General features: G+C 30.7%; 1 protein-coding gene across 3 annotated transcripts in view; it reads right to left on the bottom strand.

Annotated features, from left to right (window-relative positions):
* Dop1R2 (dopamine receptor 2) overlaps positions 1-22,276 on the bottom strand; it is a 242,040-nt gene that overhangs the window by 4,879 nt on the left and 214,885 nt on the right. The window contains exon 3 of one of the 3 annotated variants that reach the window (XM_085956743.1): positions 18,180-18,182. The exons of the other annotated variants lie outside the window; for them this stretch is intronic. Coding sequence (XP_085812869.1) covers positions 18,180-18,182 — 3 coding nt within the window. The remainder of the gene's footprint in view (positions 1-18,179; positions 18,183-22,276) is intronic. 3 annotated transcript variants of the gene reach the window in all.

The raw sequence follows: 22,276 nt of genomic DNA, 5'->3' as shown, positions 1-22,276 counted from the left end.
TTACAAAATGCCATTTCAATTATAAAATATAATGTTATAATTAAATAAATTTGAATGGTTATAGAAAAGATTAATCAGTCCTTAAAAATTGTAATCAGATGCTATTAATATAAATGTTCTGGTTCATGAAAATAATAGAGGCCGCTTTGTTGGAATACTGTAAGAGAGAACCAATTTTATGTAGGGCCTAAGGTCTTAATCCGTTAATAAGGGTCACCGTAGCAGAAGTTTGTGGTTTTATTTTAGATCACAGTTAATCTCTCTTCTGAGCCAATATCATCATTTTGGAAACTTTAACAATTTTATCGTAGAATGTGGAATCATTATTGGTATGATTAGTATCTTTTCAAGTATTGATATCTATTTAAAATATAATATCGTATTATTGGAATTTAATAAATATAGAATAGACTGAACATGACACACAGAAAATGAGAATAATAATATGTAACTAAATTTCTAAATTACTTCATATTATTGGATGAGTAAGAGTTTATAAATTTACGGCATACAAGACAATACGGAACATACTTAAAAAAATTGTTCGTATCCTTAGCTATCAGAAGGTCTATGTTACGGTTGCACAGCATTTTGTTGAATTCATTAAACGGATTCTATTTTCATTTTTTGGTCCAAATTTTCATTGATACTGCACTACTGCAGCTTATATTATTTTGAAATAGATTTCAAAATAAATTTTATTTTACATTTGAGTGGTGATTTTTCTTATATGCGATAATCGCATCGCAGTGGTTTTTTCGCTTAAGCGATCATCGTACTGCATTTGAAGGGGGCTCCGAGTTCGATACCGGTGAGGTCACAATATATTTATGTGATTTTCTCCAAGCCTGGACGTTTGTGATTATTTCACTTCTATTACTAAATACACTACGGTTTCACTAAAATACTGGTCATTAGACCTCTTGTATATAATATATAAATTTAAAAAAAATAACATTTTAAAATAGTTTTTCAAAACTTATACATTTAAGAAATATATAAAGCATCTTTATTGACTACCTAAAACTCTACATCGTAGATTGTCTACTTCGTAGATAGGCTACTTCGTAGATAGGCTACGTCATAGATAGTCTACGACGAATTGAATTGAATATTGAATGCGATCTTCGCAAACAGCATCGCCTATATCGAATGCAATGCATTGCAATGCAACTGATCATTGATTCGTTTTGATTTTGTAAAATATTTTTCTATTATTATACATTTATTTTAACTCAAGCAGTATCATTGAACGAATAAAACAAAAAAAAAGTTGGAAACAAAAATAACAGATTCCATTTTCGTAGATCGTCTACGTCGTAGATAGTCTACTTCGTAGACTGTATGACTGTGCATTGCAATGCATTGCATTCGATATAGGCGATGCTGTTTGCGAAGATCGCATTCAATTTGATTGCGATCATCGCATAAGTAAAATCACCACTTTAAGATGCAGTGAGATAGATACACTATTACATTCGCGATAATTTACTTTGAAGCCAAAGCGGTTTTAATTTATTATGGATGCACTCTATATACGCCTTGGAGTGTTCAGAAAACCTCAAAGCGTGGCTCGCAGTGAGCGATTAATCAACGTGAGCCGTCTCAACCCGCGCACCTCACGCTAATTCAATTTGAATTAATTCTCGGCCGCTTTACAGCTAACCCTCCGTCCCGCGCCTTCATTAACTGTTTGGGAATCGATAGATTTCTTTTTTTACGTGTAGACACAATTTTATTCCAAGTTAAATGACATAGCTATAGAATGTTATGATTTTATAATAATTATAGAAGTTTATAGGTTTCAAATATTTAAAACATACCGACGAAATTTATAGACTAAGGCGTATGAATGCATATAAATTATTTTACGAGCATTGAATGCAATTTTTTTACAATCAATAGTAGAATTAGGTACTAAATTATTTTATCCTATAGTAATAGACTTCTTTTTATTGTGCCATCCCCTAGCGGAGGTCGGCCACCATCAAGGCGATCTTATCTTTGTCGTCTGCTACCCGGAACAGTTCGGTGGAGCTGCACTCGTACCAATCACGGAGGTTCTTAAGCCACGAAATGCGGCACCGTCCTCTGCTACGCTTCCCATTGATCTTTCCTTGAATGACAAGTTAGGGAATGCTATATTTTTGTCCTTTCATAATGTGGCCGAGGTATTGTAGTTTCCTGGTTTTGATACTACGTAGAACTTCTCGGTCCTTCCCCATTCGATTGAGAAGTTCAACATTTGTCACCCGGTCAGTCCAAGGAATTTTGAGGATGCGTCTATACAGCCACATCTCGAAAGCTTCAAGTCTCCGTGACATCTCTTGGTTTAGCGTCCATACTTCCATACCATAGAAAAGAATTGAGAGCACATAACAACGAACCATACGCAGTCTCAGACCTAGGTTAAGATCTCGATTGCTAAGGAGGCGTCTCATTTTGAGAAAGGCGCTCCTTGCGATCTCAATTCTAGTTTTTATTTCCTGAGACTGGTCCCATTTCTCATTGACCCATGTACCTAAATATTTATAATGGGTCACACGTTCGATAGGTTCGCTGTTAATGACAAAATTTATGTTGGTGTCTGGTGTCGCTGTTTTTGATACTAGTAATAGTTTTGTTTTCTTGAGGTTCATTTTTAAACCATAAGAATTACTGACCTCATTAACCTTTTCTATCAGTTGATGTAAACTCTTTAAACTATCAGCAATCAGCACAGTATCATCGGCATATCGTATATTGTTAATATGTTTGCCATTAACCATAATATCCACCGATTCACCTTGTAAGGCTTCCTTGGAAATAGCTTCCGAGTACATGTTAAATAGCAAAAGTGATAATATACACCCCTGTCTTACACCGCGACGAATTTTTACCTCTCCACTGATTTCGTTTTCATTCTTAATATTCGCTGTTTGATTCCAATATAAGTTAGCTATCAGTTGAATGTCTCTTGCATCGATGCCTTTCTCCTGTAAAGAGTTCGATAAATTTAGGATGCCTAACAGTATCGAATGCTTTCTCGTAATCGATGAAACACATATAAACATCAACATTAACATCTAGGCATATTTGCACAAGAACATTCAAGCTGAAAAATGCTTCGCGAGTGCTCAAACCACTTCTGAAGCCAAATTGTGTGTCATCCATGTCTTCTTAGCATTTGCGATTTTCCAATTATGGATGATTTTTAATAAGACTTTTAGCATGTGGCTCATCAAACTTATTGTTCTAAACTCGCTGCATTCCTTTGCATTCACCTTTTTTGGTAGAGTGATGAATGTCGATTTCAACCAATCATCGGGAATTATGCCCGTTTCGTAAATTTTATTAAACAAATCAACGAAAATTTCTAATTGATCTTCTTCTAATAATTTTATCATTTCGTTGTAAATATTATCAGGGCCGACAGCTTTACCATTTTTAGAATTTCGTATTGCGTTTATTATTTCTGCCCTATTTATGCATGGGGCTTGTTCACATTCATTAAAAGTATAGCCAATAGGTCCCCTATCATCATCAAACAGATTTTCAATATATGTCTTCCGACGAGTAATAGACTATTTGTGGAATGTCATAATATGACATTCCACAAATAATATAATGTTATTATACCACTGTAGAATATAATTTTGCTAAGCCACTGGATCTCTATATTGGTAATCCATGGTCATTCTTCTCCATATCTAGGTACTTAACAGCTATTATGAAAACCTTGTTTTGGCTCATTTACTTTAAAATCATATCATGTTGATAACTTTATTGACAAAGCACCTTTAGCGTCATAGTGGCGTATGAACCGCCGGCACTGGTTGGCCAAAAAATTGAAACTGATACGTTAGCGAGAAATGGCACCAGAATGTCACCACTATCTTAAACGCGGCTGTAATTTCAAACTGAATTTTATTCAGCGAATAATTCGCAAAATTTGAGAATGGAACATTGAACATATTATATTGAACAAACATCATTTTAAAATACCTCAGATATACGAATATACTATTTATGTGTATTTTTAAACCGTGTCCGATTCTAGGAAGATCATATTTATTATGGAATTCCACAAATTGGTGGTTGTATAGAACAGATTTTTGGTTTTACATGGATATAAGCCACTTTCTCAACCTATTAGGTCCATACTCTGACTCCAAACACAAATTAAAACACAATATGTATATTAGTCAAACCCCGGATTCGAACCCGAGACCCATGACATTATAAGGTGACGCGATTACTGCTCGACCATCGTTTATCGTAGATGTATGCCTACTAGATTTTTTAAATATCAGCAAGTGCATTTAGTACAAGTACGGCTAAAATTTGGAGTGATCCAGGCGTCGATAAGTGCCTAATTAGAGCCCTTAACAGTTAGCTTGATTTAAAATACAAAAACAGATAGCCAACTTTAACGCAATTTGATAAGAACTTCACATAAAAACTACTAGTTAATTTCGTCGTAATTGAATAGGATGCCCGTAGCTTAATTAGTAAAGAGCATTAGTACAAATTCAGTGGTTACAGATTCATGTTGTGTCGGACGTCGTATTTTTCTAGTACATAATATGTATATATGAGGTGTTTTCAAATACTGTATACTCAAATTGAATAGATGTTGTACAATATGTGCTGTGACTATGAGAGAACATCTTTTAATTGCGTTTTAAAATATATTCAAACTAATGCTTTAAAATATGGAAACATAAATACAACTGAAATGATCGTAATAGAATCTAATTATTATGTTTGTATTAGGTGCTGAGTGACTTGGAAGGTTAGAAGACCAAAAACGCTGTTATACAATTTTAAATGCAGCGGATGACAAAAATAAAACGTTGGTAAGTCAGAAAAGGTAGTAAGTGGCTCGAAGGTTTAAAAATTAACTGGAACACGGCTTATTTGTGTTTTTTTTTATTTAGTCCAATTACGTCTTGCATAGGCATGCTTATGGAAGCGTAGCACGGTACACAATAATTTACTGTCATAAAAAAATCACCACAACACAATTAAAGTTCACCCCAAAAGCTTTTCATGTGAAAAATTGCCGTGAAGCTTTCCGTTCAACCTAGTTATGATTTGGAATAATGATCGAAATAAGCCGGTTTATATAATCGGCTTAAGAACACATTATTTTTATTTTGTCGTGAATGAGGCTTTTCTAAGAAATATATGCGCACTAATAATTATTATTATTATACATTAGTGTATACAAAATTAAGTAAATGAAATTAATATTGTCGTTTCAGGAATAATTTAGAGGTTTATCTGTTGTACAGATATACCAAAGAGATTGAATCTCTTTGAGATATACTGATCTATAAAGCGAATAGAAAATTTTATCTTTAGTGAATCAAAAATTATTTATGAAGCTTTCTATGAGATATTATCAAACTTCATAAATATTGATTAATTTTGAGAATGGCGTATTTGCAATAAAAATAATGACATGATTTATTTTAATAGTGTGTAACTCATTCAAATGTAAAATACCGTAAAGCTAAAATAGTTTTTAATTATTATATAAAACCTTTAGAATAAATTTAATATCAGAAGTAAGCTAGAGATATTAATTTACAGGTACAATAATATAATTTGATGCAAAACGGTATATTTATATTGATGAAAATACTTTGCACCAAAAAGAAAGCTCTTTTTCAAATGGAAATTATTTGGCAATTCATCGATATCAGATTTTTGTATTTGTATCTATAATAATAATAATAACTAGCAGAACCAGCTATCTCGCTAGGTTCTGCGGATAGCCTGGCGTCCTAAGTACGTGAATATGGATTTAATTATAATTATTGTGGAGTAAATCTAGAAAAAAATATATGTTGTAAATGACACCGTAGTTTTTCCTTCGGAATAGATCTTCTTTCACCTCAGTCAGTTTGACATTTCGCTGATTTGTCACTTTTACGATTTAAAAGTCATTACTGCCGATATAAATTTGGAGTCATATGCGTAGTTTTTTCTAGATTTTGGCCTTCAGGATGTCTAGCAGAACAGATGGCAATCACCGAATGCTACCACTGATATTTTGATTGCGATCCAATATAACGTGAATATGAATCTCCCGCGTGTCCCCTTGAGGTAATAGAAGAAGGTTAGCCATGTAAAAAAAATAAACATTAATTTGTCCCATTGTTTTTAAAAAACAACTGCTTGCAGCTATAGAATACTATTAAAAAAAACAAATTTGAAGAAATTTTTAGCCTAAAATAATATAATATTTTCCAGTGCGGGAGACGTTCATATCGAAACAAATGTGGATAAATGAAGCAATGAAGGATGAAGGATTTTTGAGACAATCTTCAATCAATTTTCAATTAAATTCTTTCGGCCAGATATGATTAAATAATAATTACAAGATAAAAAAGAACTTTTTATACACAACGTTTTTAAATTTTCTGTTGAATTATTATGGTCAATATGCCCAAACTTGTACTTGATATGAAGTAAATGCAAAACAAACAAATATAGAATACTGAAATGTCATTTTGATTTCCATAGTAACGCACGTATATACTAATAATTTAGTTGCTAAGACCACATCCATAGCAACCAATGATAGTGGATTGGATTACGGATTTCTTCCGAAATAACTTTTCATACAAAAGAGAATTAACTGAAAATGAATTCAATTCTGCTTAAAGATTGCTAAAAGTATTAAAAGAATGCATTGGCATCGTGTCATGATTTATTCTAAAAGTTTGTTATTCTAAATGTCTAGCTAGTCGGGAAGTTAGTTAAAAATCGATTGCAAGATTTCTACTGGATAAACAACCACCGGACAAACAAGAATACGAGCTAATAAAAACGTAGTAAAATAAAGTACGTGTATCAGTCGATCCGATTAAGAATAATTTATCAAAAATGCAAATTTTAAAATCTGTTTATATGGACGATTGCAGATTGTAAATTATTTGTTATCCAGTGTGACAAATGTGTAATTTTTTCGAGTGCTTGGTAAATAAAATCACGTGTTGAATCGGAAACCTATTGTGAAACAAACAAATACACCGAAATATAATTATATCTGGTCAACCGATTTCTCAAGTTCCATACGAAAAAATTTACGTTTTCTAAAAAAGAACGATCATGGGATGGATTTTTTTAAACCTATCGGACATGGAAAATAAGGTACACAATCGCTCGTCAAAACGGAAAAAGCTGTAGAATAATAATATAAATAGACAATATAGGTAATCACGGTCTCAGAAGTTTCCTGTCATCTGATAATGAAAACATCTGGAGCGAATAATTTAAGCCATGTTCCGACACGTGCTTGACGGTTTTCCTACATCTATCTCGTGTAGTCAGTCATGAGCTTTTTGTTTTACATTTCGTGATAGCTGTTTGACGTTTTCTGATTAGTATCGCTAGTCCTGCTTGGAATTCAAATTCGATTTGCAAAGCTCAGTCATGTTTAGCTGTCTCTTCCTTGATTGGGTGAATATTTGATTTGAGTTGAAGCCATATGATTTGGGTGAATCAAGAATAGTTAAAAAATTACAATGTTTTCCTAGAAAACGTCTTACAGATACAGTAGCTTTTTATTTGCGGTAATCATTTTAATTAGTATTCAAGTCAAATACATATATATATCGCACCGTGAGTATAAAACCAACGTATGTGCAAATTACATAGTTTGGAGATATAAGGGTTTGAAGTTTTCATTTGGTCAGGATAAATAGAGTTTCTAAAATAAATCCATAATATTTGGTGTATGTATATATTATGACATGTTCTTTTATTAATTTTATTTTTTTTCATATAAATTCATCAAGATTACAAGTTTTGGCAGTTGCTATGGTTTTACACTTTCATGATGCATAGAAAATGTTGATATTTCGCAGTTACCTGAATTGCAGTAAGATTTTTATTGGGAACTTTGGTAATACCATTATAATATAATATATTATTATTAAATAAATCAAGAATGATATTAACCTATAATATTTTGATATTTTAAGCTTACTAACTATAATTTATTAAAATAGATGCATACAATTTTAAACCAAAATAAAAATAGCAAATTACAATAATTGTAATGTTTTTTTAATTAATTTTATCGACGTCAATAATTATCTGATTCTGTATTTAAATGTGTAGATGAAATTTTTACAAATCTGTAATTGAAAATCTGTAACATTGCAAAAACAAAAATATCATAGATCTGATTGATATACTGTTGTGTTGATTGAAAGAGTTTATTATTGTAGGTGCATAAAATAAATACATAGGTACATAAGATAAGTTGATAATAATAAGTTTCGTAACAATAATAATATTAAGGTTAGTTTTGTATATCATTTTAGTATAATATTTATCACAAAGTCTTACCTTTTTAGAAGTTTTTCAGCTTTTAAAGCTAACTCCACCATCATTCGAATCCTTAAACTCATATTTGATAAAAACAAAATACACTGCACTACATTACTTGAATCAAAGGAAACAATAATGTGTTGTAGAATACGTCTGGATGCGTTATCAAAGTCTTAACACTGAATCATTTCAATAATTGCCTGCTATCACAATAGTAAAAACAATGCCACATTGCATACACCAAAAGAATGCGTCTGATGCTCGGGTTTCACAATTAGTCATGGATAATCATTTGCAGATACTATGGTTTTCAGTGGCGAAGGGTGGAGGTAGGCTGTTGAAATCCGCCATAAATAATGCACACTAAACTTTGTCAGTCAAACGTGTATGTTTTTATTGAAATAAGACTACAATTTACAGATGGTATTGGTTAGTTTTCAAAATTCAATTAAACCCTGCGAAACCAAGACATAATAGATAATAGTCAAAAAAATACTCATCTATCTATAAAATATCTAAAATTATGCAATTCAATCATACATAACTTTGGATATTTTATAGATATAATAATAATTCTTATCTATTATAGTTTGGCGTAGGCATGGCTTAATGGATTAAAAAAATGATCCAACAATATGTGTAATATGTATTCTTAATCCAACGAAAACAAATAAGTATGAATGAAAAAGTGTGCACAATTTTGTCGTATCGCCCAAAATATACAAAAACTATTATGGTTTGGTTTAGGCAGGGTTTAATTTATTTTTAAAAACTAACCAATTCCATCTGTAAATTGTAGTCTTATTTCAATAAAAACATACACGTTTGACTGACTAAGCTTAAGGAACACTATTTATGGCGGATCTTAACAGCCTACCTCCACCCTTCGCCACTGATGGTTTTACATTAACAATGGAAGTAAATCTTTGTATTGTAAAACCCAAATATCTGTCTTTTTTAATGAAAATTTTTAAGTTTGCAGTAACTTCAATTTTACATTATCAAGTTTATGACTTTTGCAGTTGTTTTGCATTTAAATCTCGAAATTGAAAAATTTGCACTTGCTATAGTTTTACACTCACGGTGCGATATATTTTATAATTTATAAGTATTATATACAAGAAATTATTTACCGTTGAATAGTGAGGATTTTTTTGGATTTTTAGGATTCGTTATGGATGCGTAACACAAGACAGTGGACTGGTTTTAGTTCAGTTGAAGTTCTGTTACTTACGACTCACAATAAAGAGAACTTCCAGGAAATACTTCCTAATAATATAAAATGAAAAAATGAAATAAAAAATATTATAATGTTATTTTCATCTAAAGTTAAGTAGAAGATTTAAAATCAAAATACAAATTATATATTTAACACGAGCCTATGATATACAATATCAGTTTGTTTATAACGCAATAATACACTCATAAAACACACGTCTCCACAAATAATGGATACGTTATTTAATTATAAAGCAGTCTTTGATAATTTTATATTAATTTATCCATATCAAGTTATTATAAAAATTCAACCTCTTATAAGTCGAATAACATTTACCGTATATGATTCCATTATAAACGGCACTTATTATAATAATATTGAACTCTCCCATAGCAGTAAATGCCAACTAAGTTATTAATGTGTTAATTAAACCGACAGTTAACATAAAAAGCCCTTTCTAATGCTTTTTAAAACACCGAACTGAAACTTGCATTAATAATGTGCAAGAAGATGAAACGGTAATCACATTTCCTCGCGCCATTTACTTAAGTCATTATCGTAATTAATACATGTTTTATAATTAACTCATTTTAAATGATTATATTTTCCGCGACTTATCTATTCCCCATTTTCCAGGTCTGTTAAATACATAGTTCAAAAAAAATAAGTAAAACTCGTGGTATTTTTAGGTCGTTTGTAGGATATGACAAAATACAGGTTTATCCAGACGAACAGACCTAATCAATGGTGCAGCGGGTCCGCTGCGACAATACGTAGACTACTGTAGTATATAATATGCATCCTCTTTCAAGGGGTGCAAATGCCAATCAGATTAACTCCAGACCGTTTCACTATACATTTCTTAGCTGGACGCAATAATTTTACCTACAAGCTTTTACAGATTACTGTAATAGCATCTTTTACTTATTTTGTGATTCAATGTTGGCAATCACATCCTTGAGAGAGTCTTTGTATATCAGTCGAAAGGAGAAAATCTTAAGTCGGTAGGTACGTCTTTCTGTTGATCAGTTGACCGTTATAACCTTTTTTTAAGTAAGTATAATAAAAATAATATCAGGTATAAAAAAAAATGCGGCGTCTTAAGGTAAGCAAGACGGACGTTGTTTATTAATGCTTGATCACAATTGCTTAGTTTTGTTTCAAAATTATTCTAAAATATCCCAGTGTACGACATTATACGTATCATTTTAATTAAATATCCCTATTAAATTAGTAATTAATAAAGTAAGTCGGTAAGTAAACCGATTCGTTCACACAATGATCCTGTACCGAACTCACAGCCCATTTTTATTTTTAAAAACTTACGTATACTTTCCTCCTGACAATGAAAATAAAAAAAAAACCCATACTTTTTCTTTTGTATATGCTATCAATACAATCCTAGTCCATCCGAAGAGCGATTTTTCTTTTGATATATTTCCGTCTGCTTATTCATGGGGTTTTTTGACGTTTCATGGTCTCTAATTTACTTTTTATGATTATTGTATATGTAAGTATATTTAGGATTTTACTATGTAACTATTGTAGCGTATTGCCTAAACATAAATAAATAAATAATAGATTAAATCTTGACAACAGACGATAGGAAGTTTTAAATTATTCAGCGGTATTATATTATAGACATTTTAATAGTCATAAGTTAGTAACTAAAGTATTTTAGTAGTTTGTTTTTATATTTGGCAATATCGTGAAACAATTGAGGGTGAGTGGCTTTATTGCGGAAAAGTTTTTCAAATAATCTGAACGCGGCTGTCTCAAACACACGCATGTTCAAATACATTTATCACTATACTTTATCCAGTACTTACTATACCTTCGAGGGTTGTCTATATTGAAAACTCAACAAAACAACGACATAATAATGTACTATATTTTTACGATATATATCTCAATTCGCATATTTATAAAAACATATTTTTTTTACAGTAGACACTATTTCTTCCATGTTTAGATTATCGGATCATGTAAATTTACATGATGTTTTTCAATGAGAATTTGAATCCAGAACACGGATCTCTTCGTGCAGTGACCAATATCCAAATCGGATTATACAAAATTAATGAAAAAAGCTATTAACAAAATGTGTTGTTTATTAACAATTGATTATGGTATTTCACCAATGATTGACATATAAATAAATTATTAATTAATAGGCAGTGGCATGCGGTGACTTTTGCTTATAGGGATGCTGTCAAAAATACATTTATGCCCGATATTCGCTACATATTATGTATTAAGGATCTTACATAATATTTACGTAATATAGAATCATTAGAAGTTTAGTTAAGTAAAATTTGCGACAAAAATATTGTACAATAAATGCACAATATTATTATTATATAGTACTTAATCGATTATTTCTGGGGATGTTCTGTATCTGCAACATCTATGGTCAACACGTACAACAAGAGACATAACTATAGTTTATAGGGACATCTCATTTTGTTCTTTGAGACCTCGTCAACCAAGGAATGCAACACGAATGGTACAGGAGTTATCAAGTTTTCCTCACCTCTCTGGACATCTATTTTACCACGTTTTTCTTAGCTCATATTCTTGTTTGTCCGGTAGTTGTTTATCCAGTACAAATCTTGCAATCGATTTTTAACTAACTTTCCGACTAGCTAGACATTTTAAACTTTTAGAATATATCAGAACACGATTGCATGCATTCTTTTAATACTTTTAGCCATCTTTAGGTAGAATTGAATTCATTTCAGTCAATTCTGTTTTCTATGGAAAGTTATTTTAGAAAAATCCGTAAAAAGTAAAAGACTATTATTAGTTACTAAAGGGGTGGGTCTTAGCAACTAAATTATTAATATATACGTGCGTTACTATGAAAATCAAAATGACATTTCAGTATTCTATATTTGTTTGTTTGTTGCAAAATAGCAAAAAAATGATTTTTTGACAATTGCCTTATTTGTCCTAAATTATTAATACATAGAATTGTCAAGTTTATATGATTCAACAGAAAATTTTAAAACGTGGTATATAACAAGTTCTTTTTATCTTGTAATTATTTAATTTGTGTTTATCGTATAGAAATAGAATAGAAGAATAGAAATTGTAGTACCTGCTGGCGATCAGCAGTAAAAAAAATTAATCAAAATTATCGCACGACTTACGAAAAATATATTAAACAAAAAAAATATGACCGGTTTCTAAAAGTAAAGTCTTCGATATTTTATATGACATCATAATAGCTTTACTATCTGAAAGTTGTTTTCGAGACCAATCCGTATTTTCTGCTTTTCTTTATAACGTTTGACGCGTGCGCGGCTTCTTTCATTATATTACGGAGATTAGTATTTTTATCAGTACGTATCAAATATTATAATATTCAATCTACATTATTTCTCTGACATAGTATTTAGAAATTTAGTTAATTTATTTAAGTTGCGTTACGCTACTGTATGCTTTACTATTTCCTGCAAGATGCATTATAAGAGATCATATTTCCCATTTCATAAAATAAGAGACTTTTATGCAATCTAGGAAATCTTCAATGTTCGTTGTTGAAACCACTCTAACCAAAAAGCCTCTTGCTTTTTAATAGTCTTTTATTTCAGTATCCAAGTTTTAAATCCGTAAGGTGATAATAACATTACAATTATAATTGTCGAGTGTCCAGAATAATATTGCTATTTCACAAAAGATGTTCTTGATATTTTACCCGTTTGTTTATATCCAGTTAGATATTATGAAAATACGTTATTTTGTTTTAACTTTAACACAGCTTCAGAACATAATCACTCTAGTTTTTTTTTATATATCAAAATAAATGTGACTTCAGCCTATATGTATAACTTATAATCAATCCTGTCGGTAAGTTTTACCGATACAATTTCTAATCACACAAAGATTTCTTAAAAACTATGCTTTTGAGTAGCTATTTCAAATTCCGTTAATATTAGCGACCATCTTTTTTAATTTTGAATCAAGGTAATAAAAATATTCACCTTGATACCTAAATGGCGTGTTAATATTTTATTAATAACGAATATAATCAAATAATTTTAGGATTGTATATGCGAGCATTGCAGGCCTCTTTTGCAGTGAGGTAGGCACAAATGGAAAACGAACGTCCTTGGCAATGCCCTCGCAAACTTTCTTGCCTGCCAACTCAAGAAACTCTCAATTTTGTAACCTTATATTCGGAATAGCAGTGACCATAATATAATATTTGTTTTAAGCTTTCAATTTTGCGATAAAATAACATCTATAAATTGCGCAAATCGACGACTAATTTCCAAAGTAAATTTGGATAACTTGGTAGCGTTGTTCACGTGTGACGCTATTCATTATGATTTGCCAGACTATACTGATTAGGGATTACAATACTGAATGAAAATGTCAATACCGGTTTTTCGGTACTTCTTATTGAATACCGGTATTAATACCGGTATTTCTTAAACATTAAAAAAACAAAAGCAGATGCTTATCAATAAATATAGCTATTAAAATCTTTTAAAAATATTATTTTATAGCAAAAACCTACATTTATTATGTTGACATTAAATTTTAAACATATAATATATTGATTATAATTGTAGAACTAGTGAATTTTTACAAATAATTTGAATATGTTAATAATTTTAACTAAAGCCCTCAAAAGTTCATCAAGTGCAAATAAGTCGGGCTGCAGGAAAAGCTTCTTAAATTCAACGCTTGTACAGTCATCAATAATTAAAGAATAATTGAACATTTTTGTCACGGATGTTTTATATTTCGAAACAATATTATGGTAATTCATCGCGACAATTACTTATATAAATATATTTGATGAAATTTGTTTTATTATTTTTTCACCTCTAATGGAATAACTCAATTTATTTGCATTTTAGCAGCACATAACGTATAATTAATATTCAAAAACGTAAACGAGTGTGCTTTCTTAATACCGAAAATTCCGGTATTTCGGTATTGATAAATACTGGAATACCGGTTTTGAAATACCGATATTGAAATCCTTAATACTGATCATAAATGTCAACAAGTGAGCGCAGTATCACAAATCGGTTTGACATTAACCCGTTCATAAGTAATAATATCTAAGAAAAAACACTGGTTGTAGTTAATACACGCAGTGTAACATTACGGGCAGCGAATGCTTATGCAATTGATATTATTGAGAAGAGAACAAAACAAAACTTCAACAGATTCATAATAAAGTAAAATTTCCCTTACAGCACAGCACGATAGAAAATGAATAATGAAATGTACTCGCATACTATAAAACATTGTACAGTACCTATGTGTTAGCAATGTCATTTCAAATAATTACAAGATAAAAAGAACTTTTTATATACCACGTTTTTAATTTTTTTTTTTTAAACTTGACAATTCTATATATTAATAATTTAGGACAAATAAGGCAATTGTCAAATCATTTTTTTTTATTTTGCAACAAACAAACAAATATAGAATACTGAAATGTCATTTTGATTTCCATAGTAACGCACGTATATATTAATAATTTAGTTGCTAGGACCACCCCCTTAGCAACCAATAATAGTGGATTGGATTACGGATTTCTTCCGAAATAACTTTTCATACAAAACAGAATTAACTGAAAATGAATTCAATTCTACTTAAAGATGGCTATATAATGCATTGGCTTCGTGTTCTGATATATTCTAAAAGTTTCAAATATCTAGCTAGTCGGGAAGTTAGTTAAAAATTGATTGCAAGATTTGTACTAGATATACAACCACCGGACAAACAAGAATACGAACTAAGAAAAACGTGGTAATAATAAAAAAATGTCACCCTATGAATGTTCGCAGTGGAAGAATCGATAAAACAAAAGTTGCGTCACTTTTGGCGGGCAATTTCCTATCGCGAGATTTCCCCTCTTCCGCGATCAGCCAATTTGCGGAGAAATCTCTAACAACTTTATTGCTTCATATATCGCTCTTTGCCTGCTAAAATGCGACAACTCACATATAACTTTATTGAGATTCGCATTACCTAATATAGTTTTTTCATAATACAATCATTGGGCTCTTTATACTGCACATTATTCAACCCACAGACTATTATATTTTGTCTATAAGACATTTCACTCATTTTTGCCATTAAAAATACGATAGACAGGTACATACACGATTATGTTATTACCATTTACGCTCCAAATAAGTCGATATTATAGACATTAGAGATCTACGAATACTGGTTTTTAGCCATTCGCTTACGCCATTACCATATTACGGTCTCTATTAAAATAAAAAAAACGTAACCTTTATGCAGGTAGAACAAGAGGCAAGCATTTTAGTTTCTTCTCCACTGTGGGCACAATTATGATATAAATTCATTATAATTTATGTAAATCCCGGCCGTTCAATAAACTGACTATATTTGGTTCATTTTATTATAATATCCCGTTGTATTTGAACATAATACGTCTAATACGAATCGATTAACTTTGATGTATTTTATTTTATGGTTTAAAATAGTATATATTATCATTTTTTATTAAAATGTATTTTCAAAGATTCATTTCAGGCAGATATGTATCTATGTTTATATATTATGTCTGAAATGTTTCATATTATGTCTGCTCAATAAAGAATGTTACATTCTTAAATCTTGTGAATTATTTATCTAAAAGACGTTTATTATAGTTTACTTAAATTGCAGAAATAACAACACTTTTTGTGACTAGGTACTATTATCACCCTAATAATTGAGAAATATGACAAAACACATATTATATTTTATGTAGGCTGATGAAAGAGTCGAAAGCTGATAAGCCAGCGAAGCCTCCATGACCGGTTAACCATTATTGACTTAGAGTGATCCAGATTCAGAGAGGTTGTGTCCATTCCCCACATCTAGACGATTGCACACACGTTTACTTTTTAACAGATTAATTGTTTATTTTACTTGATACAGAACTGTTCAAACATGTTTAATCGACCCATAAAACTGGACGGTAATTAAAAATCTCGCGGAGTAAAAGGTTTCGATTTATAAATGAAAAATTGACTTTCAACTAGACTAGAATGTACAAGCAGTCGTATCATTTGTTTCAAAATGAAATCGACCATTTTATTACTAGACTAAAATACTCACAACATTTTAAATATTTTTTAACGTGCCTAATTATACTACTGTGCTTCATATTTAAGTAACTTGTGCCTAATGTACCTAATTTATTGTGCTCTTACGGCCAATGTTCTAGAATTTGGAAAAAGCATCAGTAAGTAATTATTTAAAGAAATACTTTAAAATATCAACAATGAGGTAATGAAAAACCAATAATTATAATATATTTTAAATAGAAACCGGACTTTTCTTTATTTTGACCATGTCCGATCCTAATAGGATCATATGGGCTTTCACAGAGTGGAGGTTTGTATTAACAGATTTTATTTTTACGAGAAATGGATGTCAGCCACTTGCTCAACCTATTAGGTCCATACTCTGACTCATACCCAAATTGAAAAACAATATGTGTACTTGCCAGGCCCAGGATTCGAACCTTTGACCCTCGATACTATAGACCGGCGCTTAAGCCACGCGACCATCGCGGATGTGACTTCGTGGGGGTGGACTTTTATACGTTTATAAAAAAATATGTTAGTAGATTGTTGTTGATTCAAGAAAGAGGTTCAAGATTGTTTTTAACATTCCATAATATACACATTGTATTCTTAAATGTTATGCATGTCTGTTTCGTTGTGAAAATTTGAAAAACTCCTAACTAGTGGTATGATATTGTTATTCTCGAGTTATTTTCGTAAAATAAACGACTTACTAAAATAAAAATACGCAAAAATATTTGACATACGCGTGAAAAAAAATGACACCGAGCATACACGCTTTGATTTACGACTCTCGTCTGTTTTACGAGACTCAATTAAAAAAATCCCCGAGCATAAAATCACTATTGATTTTTCAAAAACCCTTGCATCAGCATTATTGCTCTGAGCTTGCGATCAGTTTTTTACGATTATGTTGCGATACGAGGGATCATTTTGTCGTAACATTACAAAAACATACTAATTATTTATTGTATTAACGATGAATACATTATCTTGCTCAAAAAATAGTCTTAAACATGGATAACAAGTATAATATTTTGTTCATTCTCCATGTTAGTTACATATTTATTCTGATTTTAAATAATTACAAGATAAAAAGAACTTTTTATATACTTACCACGTTTTTAAATTTTCTGTTGAATCATATAAACTTGACAATTCTATGTATTAATAATTTAGGACAAATAAGGCAATTATTGTCAACGAATCATTTTTTTGCTATTTTGCAACAAACAAAAATAGAATACTGAAATGTCATTTTGATGTCCATGGTAACGCACGTATATATTAATAGTTTAGTTGCTAGGACCACCGCCTTAGCAACCAATAATAGTGGACTGGATTACGGATTTTTTCCGAAATAACTTTTCATACAAAACAGAATTAACTGAAAATGAATTCAATTCTATTTAAAGGTGGTTAAAAGTATTAAACGAATGCATTGGCATCGTGTTCTGATATATTCTAAAAGTTTCAAATGTCTAGCTAGTCGAGAAGTTAGTTAAAAATCGATTGCAAGATTTGTACTGGATAAACAACCACCGGACAAACAAGAATACGAACTAAGAAAAACGTGGTATAATTAATTATATACCATACCAATTATCACTCAAAAATAATCATTATACAATTAAATAAACTTAATTTACTTATACTTCAAGATCATACCTATAGAATTTGAGGTGGGCCCTGGTTTTATCATGCAAACTTTTTCACTCCTCGCTATTTTGCGTCTGATTGGACCAATTGCTGTCACCAAGAACTCAAAAATCCTTCTTCATTATATCCTGCCACCGAAAATGCGATCTACCAGGTATAATTGTCGACTTCTCAAAGCTTAAAGATGTCTGATAGCATGAATATGCCTAGTTCTCTGGAGACATTACATATTGAAAAATATTGCGACATTATTTGGTTTGCTACAATATAGGAACACACGTCTAGCTCATAATTAGAGCGACATAATATTATCACAAATTCGACCGAACGTTTTTCTTTTTAGTACCTGTGGTTTCCGAAAGACAGCAATCCTTATCTTCCGCGTTCCTGACCCACATTACAATGTCCTTTCAATACGTTGTTTAGGCAATATTTTGTTTGATGTACTGGGGTATTATTTATGTTTGTTGGATAATTATTCAGGTTTCAAAATCATATGAATTAATTGTTTTTCTTCCAAATACATATAATCACGACACATGGAATAATTCTTTATATATATTATAGATCAAAATAAAATATGGCATTTATAATAATATAATACTAGGGTCGCTAGCTACCTAAGTTGACATTCCTTGCTAGGTCTCGTAGAATAGCCAGAAAACGTCGATTGTCCATATACCAACGCAATATATATGACGGCGAGGAGTGAAATCAGCTTCAAGAGTCTTCATCTAGCAGTGGATTGATATTGTATATAAATCAACAAAATGACATTTCGCCGAGAATTCCGCGTGTTATCAAAATTTATTAATAATAATAATATAAAAAAGTGGTTTTTTTTTGTTTCATTTTCGTAACTATGACAATTATATTTTAAATAAAAAATCATTTCTAAAGGAGCCCATATGTGAGTAGATATTTTGTACTTTTTATATAGAGATATAATAAATTTATGGTAGGTAATAACTGAATGCTTTATTGACGGAGATCTGAATAAATGTTATCTGCCAATAAAACGTCAATGACAACAGATGACACGGCTTCAAAAGCTTTCTTCGAATTTTCCTAATGATATTCTTCTTTACCTTTTCACTTTGCAAGTAATTCCAATATCACTGTCAGAATTTATTTAAATGTCTTCTTATTTTTTTCGCAAATACTCTAAATCAGTCAATTGAGAGAGCGATAAATTGCGGGATCATTGCCGTGAACTACAAACAACGACGTATGAGTGATATTTAAATCAAACATATTATTATCATGCACGTTTTTTTTACATTTTAAACTACATAGTCAAAAATTCAAAATTGGATAAGTAATAATTAAAGCCACTCAATAGAAATGTATCCATTTATTTCTTAATATAAATGAAACGTGATCAAAAAACGAATTACAACACATTTAAAAAGTATCTTGAATTGCCTCCAAGTAAATTAATTCGCTGAAAAAATAAAAAATAGTTTTAGAGGATAGTCGATATATCCATCGCTTAGGTTACATAAATTTATCTTATCTTGGCAAAAGATATCCCATAAGATATGTAAATTCTTTGGAAAAATACGACAAATAAATTGTCAAGTGGGTGATGTCCTTCAGAGTGGAAATGGAACCGTAATACATATTCCCATTTGGAAATATTTATGGTAATTCGGAGCATTTGCGCGACGCCTGTATTTTTTTTGCCTCGCATTCATAAATTTGACCACACTTCGTAATATCATCGTAATTATTGTAGATTCAAAATCTTTTTTTTTCAAACTATTGTAATGAGAATATAATAATATTATGATGGCATAATATAGAGTTAAGAGTGGTTCGACTCACTTGTCTTGTGATTCTTTATAAATGACAACTCATGTACCGTCACAGTCATGGCTGTCCAATAGGCTTCTTCATGGCATGTCACTCGCTATTTGATTTAGAAATGAAAAACTCTTGAAATTTTAACTTATATCTGGGCCTGCATTCGAATAATCAATTAGGTATTTATCTTGGTAGATATTTCTTCAAATTTTCTATTTTTTATATGTAAAGGGATACAATATTCCATGCTGTTTACATTTTTTTTAAAAGGCTATGTTATTTTAACTCCTAAATATAATTTCATTTGGTAGTTTATGACCGCGAGTAAAGATATTAAAACATTGTTCAGGTGGAGCTTTCTGTGATTTTACAATACAATATTTCTTTGATACCGTCGTCTATCGAAAGTTGGCAACCAAATTGAGGTACATATTCTTATAATGAGTCGGTCGTATCACATCACATTTAACATTAAGTCATTTATGGAGGTTGCGTTATGCTACCCTCGGCTTTTTCCTGCATTTTGAGCTCGAGTAAATCATATTTCTCATTGTACCTAAGTATGCAACTTATCTGTCCTTGATAGCAGCTACAAGTTGGCACATTGGTAAATTGGTAATATAACCATACCAGAAAATCTTCTAAAGCCATATCTCAAAAGGCTCTATGTTTTTTATAGTCGATATTTTATATATAAAAAATATATAAATGCCATTTTCTTTCTCTTTTCAGAGAAAATAGTGATTCTTTTCCGCCAAAACTTTCATACGTTTAGGTTCATCTCCATAAAATGAGGTTTTAAAACGTATTTGACTGCGACAGCGACCGTGCATACACAATTTTTCATTATCATCTTATATTTTTTGAGAAAATATATTTAAAGAGACCGGGCGAGTCTTTCTCTTCTCGTCTTTCTGTACTTCAATGTAGTCAAACAAATTGATCTTGAGTGTCTTCTTAACAATTATTACTTTATTTATAAATCATAACACATAATATGTAAAATTTATATTAAAAATAAGATAAAATATTGAAGGTTACATTATCGAAGTCCATATGAACGTAATATGAAATATCGTAACGCACCAATAGATATACCACAGCACAATGGAAACCGGTCTTCGTGCGTTTTTGTTTTCAAATAATATGATGGAAAGCATTGCGTGGAAAGTATGTACTTCTTTTGGAAAACACGCGCCAACTTTTTTTGTCGCAGCGCGTTCCTTGTGTCTTTGCAGATAAATCAAGAGATGGCGCTGTGGAAGAAATGTTACACCTTTTTCATATTATTAATTATAATTATTATCTATCTTGTTTTATTAGAATATTTTAAATAAGTAAAATGAATATAGGTATATTTATATCCCTAATTTGTTGAATATAAATAATTGAAGTATAAATATACTTAACCAAAATACTACTAAGTAATATTTTGAGTTAGGAAAAAAATGTTAAATATTTTAAATTAATTAGAACAATAATAATTCTGTATTTTGAGAGGATGGAAAATAATAGCTAAGTATAAAGAGTATCTGTAGTTTTAGATGTCGCACTAATTCAGAAGGCCCAGCTACGCCGTAGAGGGCAAGTAATTCATACTATTCTAATACAGCGAGCGTCTTGTTCTTAAAGATTATGCGTTACTTCCACGCTTAACAATCAAACAAAATATTTTTTTTAATAATAAAGTCAAATTGAAAAAAAAATATTTAAAGTAGGTAAGTCAAAGTTCATAATAAAAAATATGACCTCAAGATCATGACGTTGTAAGTATTGATGAACCTCACCCTCAGGCTTCAAGAGTATAACATTATTTTAATCATCATAACTCACATGCTAGAGCAACTGTTTGGGACTTGCAAGAATGCAGTTATTGCGTATTTATATTGTCGTTCACATATGTGGTTTTAATAATTAACAATAATATTTTATTAATTAATAATCAATATACCTAATATTAAAATAAACTTATTTAATATTGATTATTTAATTATTTAGTATTACTAAATATAGTAAATTATATTTATATACAATCTTGGGTCTGGCAAATACACATATTACTTTTCAATTCGTGTTTGGGGTCAGAGTATGGACCTAATAGGTTGAGCAAGTGCCTAACATCCATTTCTCGTAAAAATAACAATCTGTTAATACGAACGTCCACTCTGTGGAGACCCATATTATGATTTTA

Source organism: Rhyacophila brunnea, unplaced genomic scaffold, assembly GCF_057557595.1.
Source record: "Rhyacophila brunnea isolate RB1 unplaced genomic scaffold, BYU_Rbru_1.0 scaffold_6, whole genome shotgun sequence".
In the NCBI taxonomy this organism is placed as follows: Eukaryota; Metazoa; Arthropoda; class Insecta; order Trichoptera; family Rhyacophilidae; genus Rhyacophila; species Rhyacophila brunnea.
Note: the sequence above shows the minus strand (reverse complement) of the source record. Positions and strands in the feature narration are given on the sequence as shown.